General features: G+C 53.5%; 2 protein-coding genes across 2 annotated transcripts in view; both read right to left on the bottom strand.

The window, feature by feature from the left end:
* The window catches only part of DCPS (decapping enzyme, scavenger), a 69,352-nt gene extending 68,592 nt beyond the window's left edge, over positions 1-760 (bottom strand). Inside the window, exon 1 of the mRNA XM_075909294.1 lies at positions 567-760. Coding sequence (XP_075765409.1) covers positions 567-725 — 159 coding nt within the window. The 5' untranslated portion in view covers positions 726-760. The remainder of the gene's footprint in view (positions 1-566) is intronic.
* A 1,785-nt stretch (positions 761-2,545) lies between these two features.
* TIRAP (TIR domain containing adaptor protein) lies at positions 2,546-15,325 on the bottom strand. Its single transcript, XM_006111247.4, has 4 exons — positions 15,236-15,325; positions 7,337-7,389; positions 6,295-6,906; positions 2,546-4,590 (listed from the first exon to the last, which is right to left on the bottom strand). Exons 2-4 carry the CDS (start codon positions 7,341-7,343, stop codon positions 4,571-4,573), a joined length of 639 nt encoding a protein of 212 aa, XP_006111309.3. The 5' UTR covers positions 7,344-7,389; positions 15,236-15,325; the 3' UTR covers positions 2,546-4,570.
* Positions 15,326-16,166: the final 841 nt, after the last annotated feature.

Here is a 16,166-nt window from a genome sequence, read left to right as displayed (position 1 = left end):
CGTCAGAGTGGTATCTGCCTGTTCCCGCAGCCACCTCCCCCCCCCCGTCAGAGTGGTATCTGCCTGTTCCCGCAGCCACCTCCCCCACCCCCCGGTCAGAGTAGTATCTGCCTGTTCCCGCAATCACCTCCCCCCCCCCGTCAGAGTGGTATCTGCCTGTTCCCGCAATCACCTCCCCCCCCCCGTCAGAGTGGTATCTGCCTGTTCCCGCAATCACCTCCCCCCCCCGGTCAGAGTGGTATCTTCCAGTTCCCGCAATCACTCTCCCCCGCCCCCGTCAGAGTGGTATCTGCCTGTTCCCGCAATCACCTTCCCCCCCCCGTCAGAGTGGTATCTTCCAGTTCCCGCAATCTCCTCCCCTCCCCACACCAGGTTAGAGTAGCATCCTCTTGTCGTTCCCCGCCCCGCGTCACCGCGCCCCTACCTATCGCCAACACTCCGCACGCGCGAGTCGTACCGCCCCTTCCGTCACCAATCCCCTCCCCCATCCGAGTGGTACCGCCCCCGTTCCTTATCCCCCCGGAGCCCTGAGTGGTACCGCCCATCCTCCCCCTCGCCCACAGCACCTGCCCGTGCAGGAAAATGGTCTTGTCCCGCGCAGACTCCCTGAGCACCCTGCGCACGCACAGCTCGGCCAAGGGAAAGGAGCCACCGTCGCCGCCCGGGCGCTCGGCCGACTCCCCCTCCCCCTCACGCTTTCTCTTGGCGCCGCTGGCCTCCGCCATCACTGTCGGAGGGAGCGCGCATGCGCCGCGCTAACGACAGCCAGGCAGGGGCGAAGGCGAAGAGAGGACTCGGTCCTCCAGCCTCCCCTCCAGGAGGCGCCCCCTGCTGGGCTGGTGTTGCTATTGGCGGGAACCACTGGGGAAATGAGGTTGGGTGGAGGATGCTATTCAGTCCTGAGGGGCAAGGGGGGCAGGGGGCTGTGCAGAGGAGGAGGGGCCTGGGCCTGGCCAAGCTCCGCCCCTTTGCCCCCACGTGGCAGCCCCAAGTGTAGGACTTACAAAAACAAGGACTAGTCCTGCAGCACCTTAGGGACCAGCAAAACATTCAGGCTGTGTCTAGACTGGCCGGTTTTTCCGGAAAATCAGCCGCTTTTCCGGAACAACTTGCCAGCTGTCTACACTGGCCGCTTGAATTTCCGCAAAAGCACTGACGCTCTCATGTAAGATCGTCAGTGTCCTTGCGGAAATCCTGTGCTGCCCCCGTTCGGGCAAAAGTCCCTTTTGCGCAAAAGGGCCAGTGTAGACAGCTCAGCTTTGTTTTCCGCAAAAAAAGCCCCGATCGCGAAAATGGCCATCGGGGCTTTTTTACGGAAAAGCGCGTCTAGATTGGCACGGACGCTTTTCCGCAAAAAGTGCTCTTGCGGAAAATCGTCCGTGCCAATCTAGACGCTCTTTTCCAAAAATACTTTTAACGGAAAACTTTTCCGTTGGGTCCAAGAACTACCTCTGCAGTTTAAATATAACAGGAGCTGGCCTGCCGGCCCACCTGGCTCTTAGAACATTTAAACTGTAGAGCTGCAGTGGTGGTAGCTCCTGGACCTGGTGCAAGCCGGAACCGAGCTGGGCTGCCTAACTGGAGCAGCCCCTGTTTGCGGTGGCCCAGGCTTAGGGTTACCAGGTAGCTTCAGAAAAAATACCGGACACACTTGATGGTAGGGGCAGAGCGGGGAAGGGACCAGCTGGGAGAGGAGAGGGGCTGGCTGGAGATCGGGGGGGAGGAGAAGGGAGCAGCAGGATGTAGGGCTGGTCGGGAGGGTGGGTTGGGGGCAGTAGGGCTGGCCAGGAGGTCGGGGCAGGGTGTCAGGTGAAACGGGGCTGGCCCGGGGAGATCGGCCGGCAGGAAGCAGGGCTGGCCGGGAGGGGGTCGGGGGAGCGAGTCTGGTCGGAGGGGCGAGTGCGAGGAGAGAATCGGCCAGCGGGAAGCAGGACTGACCTGGACACATGCAGATCCCAGGGCGCTGCCTGTCCCACGCATGGTCCCGGCAAAGCACGAGGAGTCCAGCTACGGCTCCACAATGCGCTTGACCAGCGATCAGGAGCACGGACAGGGCTTCTCCTCCTCCCCAAGGCGTCACTCCTACCTACATCACACGCAACCAAAGGCTCCCAGTGCAGATCGCGCCCCGCCTCCCAGCCATTCTCCCCGCCCCTGCCAGGCTTCCGACTGGCGCCCAGTCGAAAAACCAGAGAATACCGGATATCGCACATATCTGGTATTCTCTGAATTTTTTTATCGGACAGAGGGCCCAAAAACCGGACTATCCGGTTGAATACCGGACACCTGGCAACCCTACCCAGGCTGATAGAGGCAGCAGCAAGGGGTCAGGCAACCCTGCAAAGACGGTGCTGGGGGGAACTGGCTTTTAAGCCAGCTCCCCTCAGCACTGGCTCCAGCTCTCTCTCCACTTGCTACCTTTCATATAGATAGGCAGCAAGGGGGGAATGCAAGTAGTTGACTACTCACTTACATCCCTAGTGTAGAGGAGGAGAAAGTAGAAAGCAGACTGGAAGAACAAGAAAATCAGCTGGACAGTGGCAGCTCATCAGCTCTAGGACTAAATAGTTCACAGTACGCTGCCCCCGTAGGCCCTTTCACCAGCAGTAGATACACCTGTTCCAAAAAAAGTGAGGGGAGACTTGATACAAAATAACTTTTCTGTATTTGTTTGTACACCAGTTTAAATTACAATTGTAAAAACCAAAGTGACGTTACACGTCACATACCAACGATGGGTAGCTCCTCATCAGGAGTATCTCAGTCCTGTCAGTTTATACTCCTTGGCATACATGCTGTGTTTTATCCCCCCCACCCCCAGAGATGCTCCACCCCTGCTCTGTCCCAAGGCCCCACCCTTGCTCCACTTCTTCCTGCCAAGCTCTGCTCTCTCCTGACACCCCACCTCCTCCTACCCCGCTCCAGCTCTTCCCCCCGGGTCCTGCTCACCTGCTGCTCTCCACTATCTGCCGAGCGTCTTCCCCAGCTGATTGGTGGCTGCCACCCAGACAGCTGTGGCCGGTGGATCTGAGCACCTACTATTTTTTCTTATGGGTTATGTTGGGTGCACCAGCCCCAGAGCCTACCACACGCACCTCACGTCAGCAACTGTGCTCCTTGGGGTGTGGAGTAATTTAACAAGGGCAAGCGTCTGTATTGTGACAGCTCCTAACTGGCTTTTGGAAGGTCATTAGAGATTTAGCTGCCCTGCAGCTCCTTGTAAGGAAGGGTGGCCCAACAAGTAAAGTGCTAGTTTACGACAGGGGGGACCTGCGTTCCAACTTGCTGTCAGACTGCCTACATGAGCCAGGACAAGTCACGTGGCTTTTCCGTGCCGGTTTGGGGATAAGAGCCTTGCCCTGACTCAAGGGGCATGTGAGGACTCTCACAGTAAAGATGCTTAGACACTGGTAAGGGGAGACACAACAATCCATTTTCCCCTAATTAATGAACATCAGCGGAAGAGACTCTTGGACTTCCCAGGACACACACTGGTCTCTCTGTATAAGGCAAGAGAGGGGGGCGGGCAGAGGCAGATTTCAGCCCGTGACTTGACAGAACTGAATGGAAGGTGGTTTCTGTCAGCCCCACAGTGAATGGATTTCTAGGAAAGAGCTGGACAAACTGTCTACACTGTACCCAGTGGGGGTCAGTTCTTAGGGCCTGTATGGAGTGGGGTATACGGTGTGTTTTGAAAACCATGTTAGTTAGTTACAACTCCTAGCCAAGCCCTCCTGGCTACTTAGGGCATCTGACACACCTTTAAATCAGCAAGGCCACTTGGCTCTAGAGCCACTTACAGCTCCAACCCCAAGGGACGGAGCAGATCTTCAGTTGCTGCAGCCTCCTGCCGTTCCATCCCAATGCAGAGAATCCTGACAGAGCTGCCAGGAGAGCAGGGAAGCAGCCTGGCCTAAGGGGCACAGCATATTGCCCTGAGGCTGTAAATGTGGCAGTGCAGCATGGCACTGTGTATTAGTGCAATGCAGGGTCAGGATCTGACACGGTTGCCTAGGCTGCAGGACCCTACATGAGGAGTCTATCACTAACCTCAATAGTCATAGAATGACCAGGAGTCCCTGGGGTGGCGGGAAGAAAAGAAGTGGGTAAGCCAACCTCAACTACACTCCCTATTCCCCAAATGAGAAGTGAGTAAACTCCATTCAGCCATCTTTCCTCTCCCTTTTGCTGCCTTGTGGAGTCACCAACACTCCAGCTGCAGGTTCCAGCCAAGTCCTCTGCACCGCAGAGTACAACCTGGAACAAGCCTCATATTTCTTCCAAGTCTTTAGTACCAGAAGCTCTATGTGAGCCTCACTCTCCATTGGTGTTAGACGTTTTGCGTGTCCTCTCAGCAGGACTTCTTTCATGGTGCAGAGCTGCCCGATGCGAGAGAAAGACTTCTCTTCAGAAGCCCTTGCGAGAATCAGTTCCCTTCTGCCAACCTGTAGGTGATTTGAGGATCAGGAACTTAGTCGCAGCCCGCCTGGAATCTTGTTCCATTTCCCTGCTTTCTGGAGGTGCTCACTTCCCGTGCGAGGCTTCGGTCACGCTGTTTGCTTGTGGTGCTTCAACAGAGCTCCCGCAGGTCTGAGAGACAGGACAGAAACAAGGGTCATGAAGGGACCTCAGCTGGACTGACGTCACAGTGTTGTCACATTGCAATGAACTGGTATCTCTCCTCCCAGAGGGAGGCCCTACACTGTGCCCTATGCAAATGGGATACACAGGTACCAACCCCCTCTGTTTAGATCTTTCCTTGCAGTTTCAGAGGGACACAGGATTCTCTACATCCTCTCCAGAAGGTTGTACAGCAGGGGCGGGCAATAATTTTTGATGGGGGGAGGCGGCACTCCAAGAATTTGGAAAGTGGTCAAGGACTGCACTCTTCCATATTCATGGAGGAAGTCTGGGGTCTGGGATGGAGGTTGGGTGCAGAAGGGAGCCTGCAGTGAGGGATTGGGGTGCAGGAGAGGGAGTGGGGTCTGGGAGGGAGTTTGGGTGAAGGAGGCAGTTGTGACCTGGGTTAAGGGATTAGGGTCGGGGTTGTGACCTTGGACAAGAGGGAGTTGTGACCTGGGGCAGGGACTAGGGTGCAGGAGGGGGCAGAGGGGTTTGAGCTATGTCCGAGGGTAGGAGGGAGCTGCGCCTTGGGGCAGGGACTGAGGTCCAAGGGTTTGGATTGTGACCTGGGGCAGGGAATTGGGGTGCAGGATCTGGGAGTGGAGGGGGCAGAGGGCATTGGTTATGTGGGATGGGGGGGGCAAAGCACTGGGGTGCCAGAGACAGGCTCTGGCTGGGAAACTTAGCAGCTTGACTCCCAGCCAGCAACCTTCTCAAGCAGACCCCGTGCCTGCTCCACCCCGCACTGGCTGCAGGGGCCATGTGATTTTTGAACAGCCTAGGAGCCTGAGGGGAGGAAGGGAGGGTGCTTCGCAAGCTGCTGGTTAATAACAGGCAGCTCCCATTGGCCAGAAACTAGCCAATGGGATTGTGCTGGGGGCAGGAGCTTCTGTTCTCTCCCCCAGGGCTCACAGCTCTTCAAATAGAGCCCCACGGCAGCTTTTCTCAGAAGCACGTGGGGGGCTTGTCTGAGGCTCCCCACTGCATCCGTGGGCTGGATCTGGTGCCTTGGCAGGCCGGGTATTTTGCCCAGGCCTGTTGTACAGGGTGACTGTCAGCGTGCTGCTACGTTGCGCCCCCTGGCTTGGTAGAGTCATTCCTAAGGCCCAGAAGCTGAAAAGACGCTATAGAAATGCAGGGTATGATCAAATGGACACTCCAGATGGTTGAATTTAGCCCGTGAAGAGTCAACACCCTAGCCAGGCCTGTTATGAAGCTGCCTGCCCACTACAACAGGGCTACTCAACACACGGCCCGAGGGCTGTATGCGGCCAGCGGTGCGGTTTGAGTTGACGCTGGGCTCAACGTGTGGCCCGTGGGCGGGAGCCAAAACAAAAAAGCAGTCAATAGAATGGTCTTCTGTTGAGATGCATTTTAGTAGTTAAATTCGTGGATTGTCCTTGCTCATTACAAGTGCTGCCATGTGGGTGGAAATCAGGTAACTATTGCTCTTTATTAATATCAGCAGAAGTGACTTAAACAGGGCCTGTGTGTTGTGTAGTTTTGCCTTAATCTTCGTATTCAGGCCCGTCAGTGTGAAAAGCTATTTGCATCTATATTTGTATGTATATGCAATTACACTTAAGTTGTGGCCCTCGGCTTGTGCTGTGAGTATCCCTGTGGCCCCCAGGGCTTCCAAAGTTGAGTAGCCCTGGGCTACAGTTTACTTACAGCACAGGATTGTGTTTCTAATCTGCCTGAAGCCGTTCTCCTGGAGCGTCACATTGATGTAATAGAGGCACCTCAGCTCTTGGGGGTAGTCTTTCCGGTCAATGCCCTTCAGTATGGGGATGATGCGCCCATTGGCCATGGGCGCCTCTGCTAGTGCCTGATGCATCTGGTACCGGCACCAGGAATCCTCGAGGAAGTTGGGGGTTATTAGCAGGACCCAGCAGTGGCTGTTGTGTACGGCACTGCACAATTCTGTCATGATAGCGCCCCCCGGCATGGCATCCCGCAACTGCAGGAAGCACCGGATGCTCTCGGGCTGGCTCTCCAGATAGGAGACCATCTCCTCAGCAAACTCCAAGTCCTCGGCGCTGTGGCAGATGCACACGTCGTAGCTCTTGGCCCAGCGGGCACTCCCGGAGCTGCTCATGCTCACCGGGGAGGTGGAAGGCAGCTGTCCCAGGGTGACCACGGAACTGCTGGTGGAAAAGCTGGCAGCTGTCTCCAAGGAGGAGGAGGGAGTGGAGGAGGGTGCCTGGTTGGAGACAGCATTCAAGTTGCTTCCTCTGGAGCTGGAGCTTTGCTTGGGTTTCTGCAGGAGCCTCCTGAGCCAGCCTGTGGAGTATAAAAATCAGAGTAAGATTCGCTGAAAGGTGAAATGCCTCTGGGAATAGTCACAGCCCCTCCCCAGGCACCCAAAGGAGCCTCTTCGTTGAAACTCCTGATTTCTTATCCAGGGGCCATTTGGGACCCAGAGAGCAAGTGTCAGCCCTGCCCCAGGACCCAAGCAGACAGACCTGGTACTAAGGTGGCGCCCTGTGCTGAGCTAGAACTTCTGACTAGCAGACAGGTCTAGTCCAACAGTTGCTAGAGAGAGGCCTTTCCATAGCTCCAGGCACGGAAGGGCCATGACGTAGTGGGGGTACCTTGCTGGTTGCTATGCTGGGCAGTGGGTTGTGAGTGACCTCCACTGGACAGTCTCTCTGCCTCCTGTTCCCAGCCCCTCACTCAGCTCAAGCTGCCAACACGCTGCTCGCTGACTTACCAGCCATGTCAAAGGTAACGGTCCGATGAGAAGCGCCCACATGGATCGTGACCCTGTGAGAGAGGGACAGGAAAGGAGCTGTCATGCTGGTATTAAATCGTAGGTACTTGTAGGCCACAGCACTTGGGAGGCCCAGTCAACCGGTACCCGTTGTGGTAGGCACTGTACAATTCCACAGCAAAAAGGTGGGTGCATGCCCCCGACTCATGGGGAATGAACCATCCGTGTAGTCCACATTCTAGCGCTGCCTAAGAGATCTCTCGCTGGCACGGCTGTCTGGTCTGGGGTACACAGGGCAGCTCCGTCTCCCAGGTCATCTAGTCTGCACTAAATCCATGTAGCTGTCCTGCCTACCAACAGGCATCACCCCCTTCCCTCACAAAGCACCCAGGGTGTAGCTAAGGAGACTGTCTTGGGCACAGCAAGGAGACAGCGGCTCCATACGAGCCACCCCCAGCCTGGCTATGTCGGGTTCTCTTGGGCTGCGAAAGCTGGCACCAGTGTGTGCTTGCTGCTGTGTCGAATATGCAGTTTCTCTAAAAAAAAGGAAATGAAGTAAAGGCCATTTCTTGCTGACGCTCAAGCTGTGCTTAGGCAAACACAATGTCGGGATGAACTCAGCTTATGTAAATACACTGAGAGGTGCCAGGACCCTTCCACCCGCATAGGACTATTGGGCACATGAACACAGCATCCTCTTTACAGAGCAGACACTTGGTCACCTGGGCTTAAGTCTACCCTCCCAGCCTGCAAACAGGCAGGCTCTGGCTTCACAACTGTTCTGTCCCCCTCACCCCTCAGAGAACAATTCAAACAGTGGGGTGGTCCCGCCAGCTTTCTTCAGCCTGCCTTATCCATTGGGCTGAGCCTCCCTCCAGCCCTGCGCATCCCTCAGGCATACAGGAGGCAGACAAGTATCTCAGGGGTGCTCTCTGCAGGAGCTGCCTTGCCCAGGTCCCTGAAATGGCAAGGGACCAATGCTCCCCACTTTCCATATAGCCAGGGATAGCCGCAATGGGAGAGAACATCACTGAACTCCAGTATTCCTTCCCTCAAACAGGATACTTCCCTCCCTGGATACACTGCTGACTATTTCTGCCTACCAGGCCCACTGACAAGGGGCCGGAGGGGAGGGGGCAGAGGGGTCAACTGCTCTGAGACCCGGTGCTCAGAGCCATTGGAGTTAGGGATGTAAAATCCTGTTTAACCAGTTAACCAGTTAAATGTTACACTCAACCAGTCACCCGCTTAATCGGGATCCTGGTTAGGGTGATGCTTACTGGTTAACCAGTTACATCCCTAGCGTTAGTGCTGCATGGTGCACTCCAGGCAATGTTGGGGGGGGGGCACCATGGTCCAGGTGGTGTTGAGGGCCAGCTGCCCTTGCTCTCGCCCCTTCTGCGAACACAGAGCAGCTCCCCCCCTTGCCCAGGAGCCCAGGATGGCTGTTGGCTCCCCTGCTGCCTACAATAATTTAATTCAGTAGCTCAAGTGCTGCTGAGAGATGTTTGTGTTTGGCAGGTACCATACTGCAGAAAGGATGAAGCACTGGGTACATACGGGCTACGTCTAAACTGGCATGATTTTCCGGAAATGCTTTTAATGGAAAAGTTTCCGTTAAAAGCATTTTCGGAAAAGAGCGTCTAGGTTGGCACGGACACTTTTCCGCAAAAGCATTTTTGCGGAAAAGCATCCGTGCCAATCTAGACGCGCTTTTGCGCAAAAAAGCCCCGATCGCCATTTTCACGATCGGGGCTTTTTTGCGCAAAACAAATCTGAGCTGTCTACACTGGCCCTTTTGCGCAAAAGTTTTGTTCAAAAGGGACTTTTGCCCGAACGGGAGCAGCATAGTATTTCCGCAAGAAGCACTGATTTCTTACAGTAGGAAGTCAGTGCTTTTGCGGAAATTCAAGCGGCCAGTGTAGACAGCTGGCAAGTTTTTCCGGAAAAGCAGCTGATTTTCCGGAAAAACTGGCCAGTCTAGACACAGCCACGATGTTTTTAAATTACAAGGAACAGTGAAATCTCTGCACGCTGCAAGGAACCTATTGAGAAACACCATAACAAAGGTGCTAACTACATCTGTATTCCAAGTAACCATGAACAACAACAAAGAACCATTAAGAGGGACACTCCTCCCATACCACCTTGACAAAACAGCAGAGTAAAACAGACAGGCGAAACCTTTAAAAATCGGAAGTCAAATCCTACTGAGGAAAATAGAAGGTAGCAGAAATTCTGGCAAATCAAATGTAGCAATAGCATTAGGCAGGAGGCCAAAAATGAAACTGAGAAGCAACTAGAAATAGAAAGAAAAACTAACAGCAACCAGTTTTGTAAGACCATTACAGAGCTAAAGCAGCTCCCAAGGAAAGCAAGGCCTCTGAGGAGAAGTTCAATGAATTCTTTGCAGCTGTTTTCACTTCAGAGGATGTGAGGGAGATTCCCACCTCTGAGTCATTCTTTTTAGGTGACAAATCTGAGCAACTCTCCCAGATAAAACCTGCAGTAAAAGCAGAAGATGTTCACCCAAGAGTTCTGAAGAAACTCAAATAGGAAACCGCAGAACTACTAACAGTGGTATGTAACCTACCATTTAAATGACCCTCTGTGCCAGATGACTGGAGGATAGCGAATGTGACACCATTTAAAAAAAAAAGGCTCCAGAGATGATCCTGGCAATTACAGACCAGTAAGCCTAACTTCAGCACCAGGCAGATTGGTTGAAATGATCATGAAGAACAGAATTGTGAACTTGATAAATTGGGAAAGAGTCAACACAACTTTTGTAAAAGGAAAGCATGCTTCACCGATCCATTAGAATGCTTTGAGAATAAATGTCAAAAGTTGTGGACAAGGGGGAGCCATTTGATATAGTGTACTCAGGCTTTCAGAAACCTTTTGACAAGACCCCACATTAGTAATAAGTTATAGGATAAGAAGGACCTTCTCGTGGACCAGTAATTAAAGGGAAGGAATAAATAGTCAGTATTCACAATGCAGAGTGGCAAATGCTGGGGTCCCTCATGGATCTGTACTGGGACCGGTATTATCCAACGTATTCATATGTGATTGGAGAAAAAGGGTAAAGAAGGAGGTGCAAAGTTTGCAGACAATAAAAAATTACTCAAGAAAATTATGTCCAAAGAGTTCCAACGGGATCTCGCTAAACTGGGTGACTGGACAACAACATGGCAGATTAAATTCAATGTTGATAAATGTAAACCAATGTACACTGAAAAACACAATCCCAAATGTAGACTACATCATTTTGTATGTAAATTACTGTTACCACATAAAAGTAAATCTTGGAGTCATTGTCTATAATTCTCTGAAAACCTCAATCTAACCCCCCCCCCCCCAAACAAACAAAAAAAACCCTATGCATTAGAACTGAAAAGGGTAAAGAGAAAGGCAACAAAAATAATTAGGGGTATGGAACAGTTTCCATATGAGGAGAGATTAAAAAGGCATTGAATGTTCATCTTAGAAGAGATGACTAAAGGAGGATATAATAGGTGCCTGAAGCGTTATTTACCCCTTCATAGAACACAAAACACAGAGATCACAGAATGAAATTAATTAATACTCAGTAGATTTAAAACAAAAGGAAGGTGGTGAGGCCACATCTGGAGTACTGTGTCCAGTTCTGGGCCCCCCTTCAGAAAGGATGTAGACACACTGGAGAAAGTCCAGAGGAGGGCAACAAAAATAATTAGGGGGCTAGAGCATATGACTTATGAGGAAAGGCTGAGGGAACTGGGCTTATTTAGTAGACAGAAGAGACAAGTGAGGGGGGATTTGATAGCAGCCTTCAACCACCTGAAGGGAGGTTCCAAAGAGGATGGAGAGAGGCTGTTCTCAGTGGTGACAGATGACAGATCAATGAGCAATGGCCTCAAGTTGCAGTGGGGGAGGTCTAGATTGGCTATTAGGAAACGTTATTTTGCTACAAGAGTGGTGAAGCACTGGGATGGGTTACCTAGGGAGGTGGTGGAATCTCCATCCCTAGAGATTTTTAAGTCCTGGCTGGGATGATTTAGTGGGGGTTGGTCCTGCTTTTAGCAGGGGGTTGGTCTTGATGACCTCCTGAGGTCTCTTCCAACCCTAGGATTCTAAGTACTTATTCATCCAACATACAATCTGTAGAACTCATTGCTAAGGGATGTTGTGAAGGCCAAAAATATAACTGGGTTTAAAAAAAAAAGAACTAGATAAACTCATGAAAGGACGAACCCCACACTTTGGGTGTGCCTAATCATCTGACTGCCAGAAGCTGGAAATGACTAATAGGGGATGGATCACTGGATAAATGCCCTGTTCTGTTCATTCCCTCTGAAGCATCTGGCACCAGACAGCGACAGAAAACAGGATACTGGGCTAGACTTAGTTCAGCCATTCTTGTTTTCTTAACTCTTCTACTATATATAGTAGGGATGTTAACATTTATTTCTGTAAATATTCATCGCCACATCTCATTTGCATATCTTCTTGCGCAAGAATGTGCAATATAGACATAGCCCCTGTTTATTAAAGAACTCCTCCTAAATGGTAAACGCTAGGACTGCCGAATTTGTTATACAGCTTCCTCTTATCCTAACGTAAAACAAGGTCTGGGTTCAGGTGTGCCAGGACAATGGGATGTGCCTGGAATGCGACTGTTTCTCATCAAATGGAAAGGGAGGGCTGTGATAGCAGGGACAGTTCTACTCCACAATGATGATAGGAGGGCAACAACCAAGGGTCCCCCTGCCTGCCTGACAGTCCTGGAGAGCTGCAGAGCATCAGGCGGCTGCTCCCAGGGCAGGAGCCAGGCAGTGTGGGCCCCCCCAGGCCTTGACCTAGGGAGCAGCCACCAGCCACCCACATCCCCTGCCCTGACTCCTGGATGCCCCACACTTCCAGCCCCCTGCCCTGGGCCGCCACATCCCCAAGCCTCTGCCCTGAAGGACCCAACCAATGCTGGGGAAATCTTCTAGTACACTATCTTCCCAGAAACAAAAAACAGGACTATGTAGCACTTAAAGAGTAACAAGATGTGCTACATAGTCCTGTTTTTTGTTTCAGCTGCACCATCACGGCTACATTTCTATCACTATCTTTCCAGAAACATGGTACAATTATCTCAAGAAAGCTGATTTCAGGGTCTCCCTCCTTGGTTACAATAAAACGTAACTGAGAACACCAACAAATAGATGCAACAAGCCCTCTCCTGCTCTCTGTAGCAAAGATGAGCTTAGCATAAGGTGCGGGAGAGGGAGAGAATGGGGCAGCACCTGCTTTTAATATTTTACTTTGGTTTTGTGTGTGTAATTTCCTAGCTGAAGAAAACACAGCTGTGTGTAATTTTTGATTTGTATGAGGGCAGTGCCATGAGCAACAGCCACACTGTGTTCAACACCATGCAAATACGTAACTGTGAACCTCACAGAAAACCTTCCATCTAGGACAAGGAAGAATGGCTACCCCAAACAGATGGGGAATACAAAGGGGCAGAGAAACTATATGAGGCCAGTGCATCATGGGTTTGGTTGTTTCAAAATAACACTCTTGAGGCTGGGGTCAAACATCAATTTAAAAAAAATTATATTTCTTTGCCACATTGTAATTTGTATTTTCTCCCTAAAACAAATGCTTCAAACAGAGTTAAACATTCCCCCTTTCCCATCCATCCCCCCCAACACAACGCCCAGGGCCCTACAATGACAAATGAATGGATGTAGTCCCAGTGCTGCCATGAGCCAGTGTGTGTACCTCCAGAGCCCACAACTCTACCGCAAGCTGACGCCAGCTGTCTAAGTGCTCACAAGTGAACCTCCAAGAGGATGAGTGTGCATGCGGCTAGGTGTGCACGAGTGTGCACGAGCCTCTAATGAGCATATGTCCAGTAATAACTAGATGCACAAGTGACTCTACAACAGGGCTACTCAACATGTGGCCCGCTTGTTTGCAGCCCGCGGTGCAGTTTGGGTTTACGTGGGGCTCAACACGTGGCCTGTGGGTGGGAGCCAAAAAAAAAAAAGTAGTCAATATAATGGTCTTCTGTTGAAATGTGTTTTAGTAGTTAAATTCCTGGACTGTCATTACTCATTAAAAGTGCTGTCATATGGGTGGAAATTGGGTCACTATTGCACTTTACTAATATCAGCAGAACTGACTAAAACGGGGCCTGTGTGTTGTGTGGTCTTGCCTTTTATTATTCATGCCTATCAGTGTGAAAGAAGCTATTTGCATATCTTTGCATGTATATGCAACCACAGTTAAGCTGCAGCCCTTGGAATGTGCTGTGAGTATCATTGTGGCCCCCAGAGCTTCCAAAGTTGAGTAGCCCTGCCCTACAAGAACAAAGCAGCAGATGCAGACTTAGGGCTCACCCAGGATCCTGTTCTAACCACCTGCTACTCACAGCAGCAAAGGACTTTGGTGCTCCAGGGATCCTTAAATAGCACCAGTGCATTCTGGGTTTGCCCCTTGGAGTGGGACCTAATTGGGGTAGGGGCTTCTTAATGTTTATCTCATCAAAGGCTGAGCATGTTTTCGAGCCTTGTCTTGCAATTCCTAACAACAGTCGTGTGATGGAAGGCTTGGAAAAGGGGGATCTATGTGGAGACCTCTCTCTGGGCACAGCTCAGGCTCCACAAGTCCAGAGGGGGCTAGGGCAGCAAGGCTCACGGTCAGTCTTCACTCCGTCAGGTGGAGATTCCCCATCAGTCAGTGCAAAGACACCAAGTTACGTGGGTCCCCTTTTGCTCAGCCACGCTTGGAAGCTCCTAGCAGCAGTGACATACAGGTCCAGCTGCTAGGGATGGGAGCTGGGCAGAGCCACTGGCTATCTGTGAAACGGTCCTGCCCTGCAGCTCTCAGAGCATCCCTGAGTCTGCGACAGAGCGCCAGCCCAGCACCCCGCACCCAGGTGCACCACGCTGAAGTGAGTCAGGCTGGTACCACCATACCAGGCAGTAGTACTTTGTCAACCCCTCTAGACCTTTACAAAGAAAACTTTCAGCCAGTGGCCTGGCTACCGGGCTCTCCAGGTCAGTCTGTGTGATAACCCTGAAACCTAATGACACCCTCTAAGTGGCAACATCATTCACCATTTTTGGGGTCGGGAAGGAATTTTCCTCCAGGATAGATTGGCAGAGACCCTGGAGGTTTTTCGCCTTTCTCTCTAGCATGGGGCACAGATCACAGCTGGAGGATTCTCTGCATCTTGGGGCCTTCAAAGTATTTGAAGGCTTCAATATCTGAGCTATAGGTGAGAGGATTATTCTAGGAGGGGTGGGTGAGATTCTGTGGCCTGCACTGTGCAGGGGGTCAGACTAAATGATCATAATGATCCCTTCTGACCTTAAAGTCTATGAGTCATTTCCCTGTAGAGAAAATTTCCAGCAGCTTGGGGATAGCGAATGGAGTTTTACATCCATCCCGCGGATTTCCCTCTGCACAAAAGGGACTGACAGCTAGACCCTGCCCAGCAAAGCTCTGGGTCTGTACTCCCCCTGGCTGGCAGGGTCCCCTCAAGGGCTTGTACCTGCTGCAGGCCACTGCAGCCCCCAACAGGAGGGCACCCTGCGTGCACCCGCTGCGCTCTGCAGCCTGCCGGGCACCCTCAGAAAAGGATCTGAAAACTTGCTGCCAGCCGGCTGCCAGGCACATGCCTCCCCCCTGCCTCCCTCGCTGCGCTCAGGCATGCAGCTTCCTGCCTCGGCCGCCCTCCTGGAGCTGCCCTGCCGGGGAGGGAGCTGCGGGCGCGCCCTGGCGCTGCAGGTAGGGGCGCGGGCTGCCCCTGCACCCCCTGGCAACCCCCGTCCCCCACGTCTGGTGCAGCCCCGGGCTGGGGAGCTGCGGTTTGCGCCGGAGCGGGGCGCCCAGGCGGGGAGGCGGCGGGTGGCTACTCACCCAGCCCCGCGCGTCCGGCCGGGCTCTGGGGTCCCTGCGCTCCTCCCCGCCCGCCGCTCCGGGCTCCCGGGCCCGCCTCTCCCGGCCGCTCTGCGCAAGCGGCGCGCTGGGGAAGTCTCCCCCCACGCGAGGAAACTCCACCCCCGCGGGCACCAGCGGGCGGGGCCCCGAGGCCGGGCCGCTCTGGGTCCCTGGGGCAGTACCAGCGGCCGGGCTCTCCCGACAGCCCCCAGCAAAGGCCAGAGCGGAGCCGGGCGAGCGCGGGTCTCCGCGACCCCAGCCGGGCTCTGGCCACAGCCCTGTGCCGGGAGGGTCCCCGCTCTGCGGGCCCGGCTCCGGAGCTGCGCCCCCACCAGCCAGCCTCTGCCCTGGGCGCGCTGGGGGGGGCGCGGGCGGATCCCCTGGTTGGAAGCCTTGCGAGGCCTCCGCCCCTTGACTGACAGCGGCGTGTTTTGTAAGCGGCTCCCACGCGGCAGGGAGCCCTGCAAGCCGCGTTACCTAAGCAGGCTCCGGGAGCCCGGGCTAGACCGCGCCCTGGCCGGCTGCGCAGGGAAACGAGCCGCCTGGTGCAGCTGGAAGGGTCGCGGCTGGGCGCGCGGCCCAGGTGAGAAGGAAGCGGAGATGGGCAGAGGGGTCGGGGTCTGCAAAGCGTCCAGGGCAGTGCCTGGACAGGGAGGGCGGCGCTTTTCATAGCGAGGGCAATTGGTCACCGGTCCGGGGTGAAGCGTCCGGCGAAGGGTGGATTCTCCATCACTGCTGCAGCCTTGGTGCAAGACTGGGCCGCTTTTCCTGGAGAGGGCTGCTGCAGTGCAAACAGGAATTGAGTCAGGGGAGTCCTCTGGCCATAGACTAGGCAATGACAGTCCCTTGGACTCCGATTATGCCCATCTGTGTGGCGGGACTGAGCCCTGAGTCCAGATCCTCCAAGGCC

This window comes from Pelodiscus sinensis, chromosome 26 (assembly GCF_049634645.1).
Source record: "Pelodiscus sinensis isolate JC-2024 chromosome 26, ASM4963464v1, whole genome shotgun sequence".
Lineage (NCBI taxonomy): Eukaryota > Metazoa > Chordata > Testudines > Trionychidae > Pelodiscus > Pelodiscus sinensis.
The sequence above is the reverse complement of the archived record's forward strand: the minus strand, read 5'-3'. Positions and strand labels throughout refer to the sequence as shown.

Coding starts and splice junctions, on each gene's coding strand:
- TIRAP (XM_006111247.4), bottom strand. Junction 4,591..6,294: donor TAGAAACACAATCCTGTGCT/GTAAGTAAACTG, acceptor CCTGTCTCTCAG/ACCTGCGGGAGCTCTGTTGA.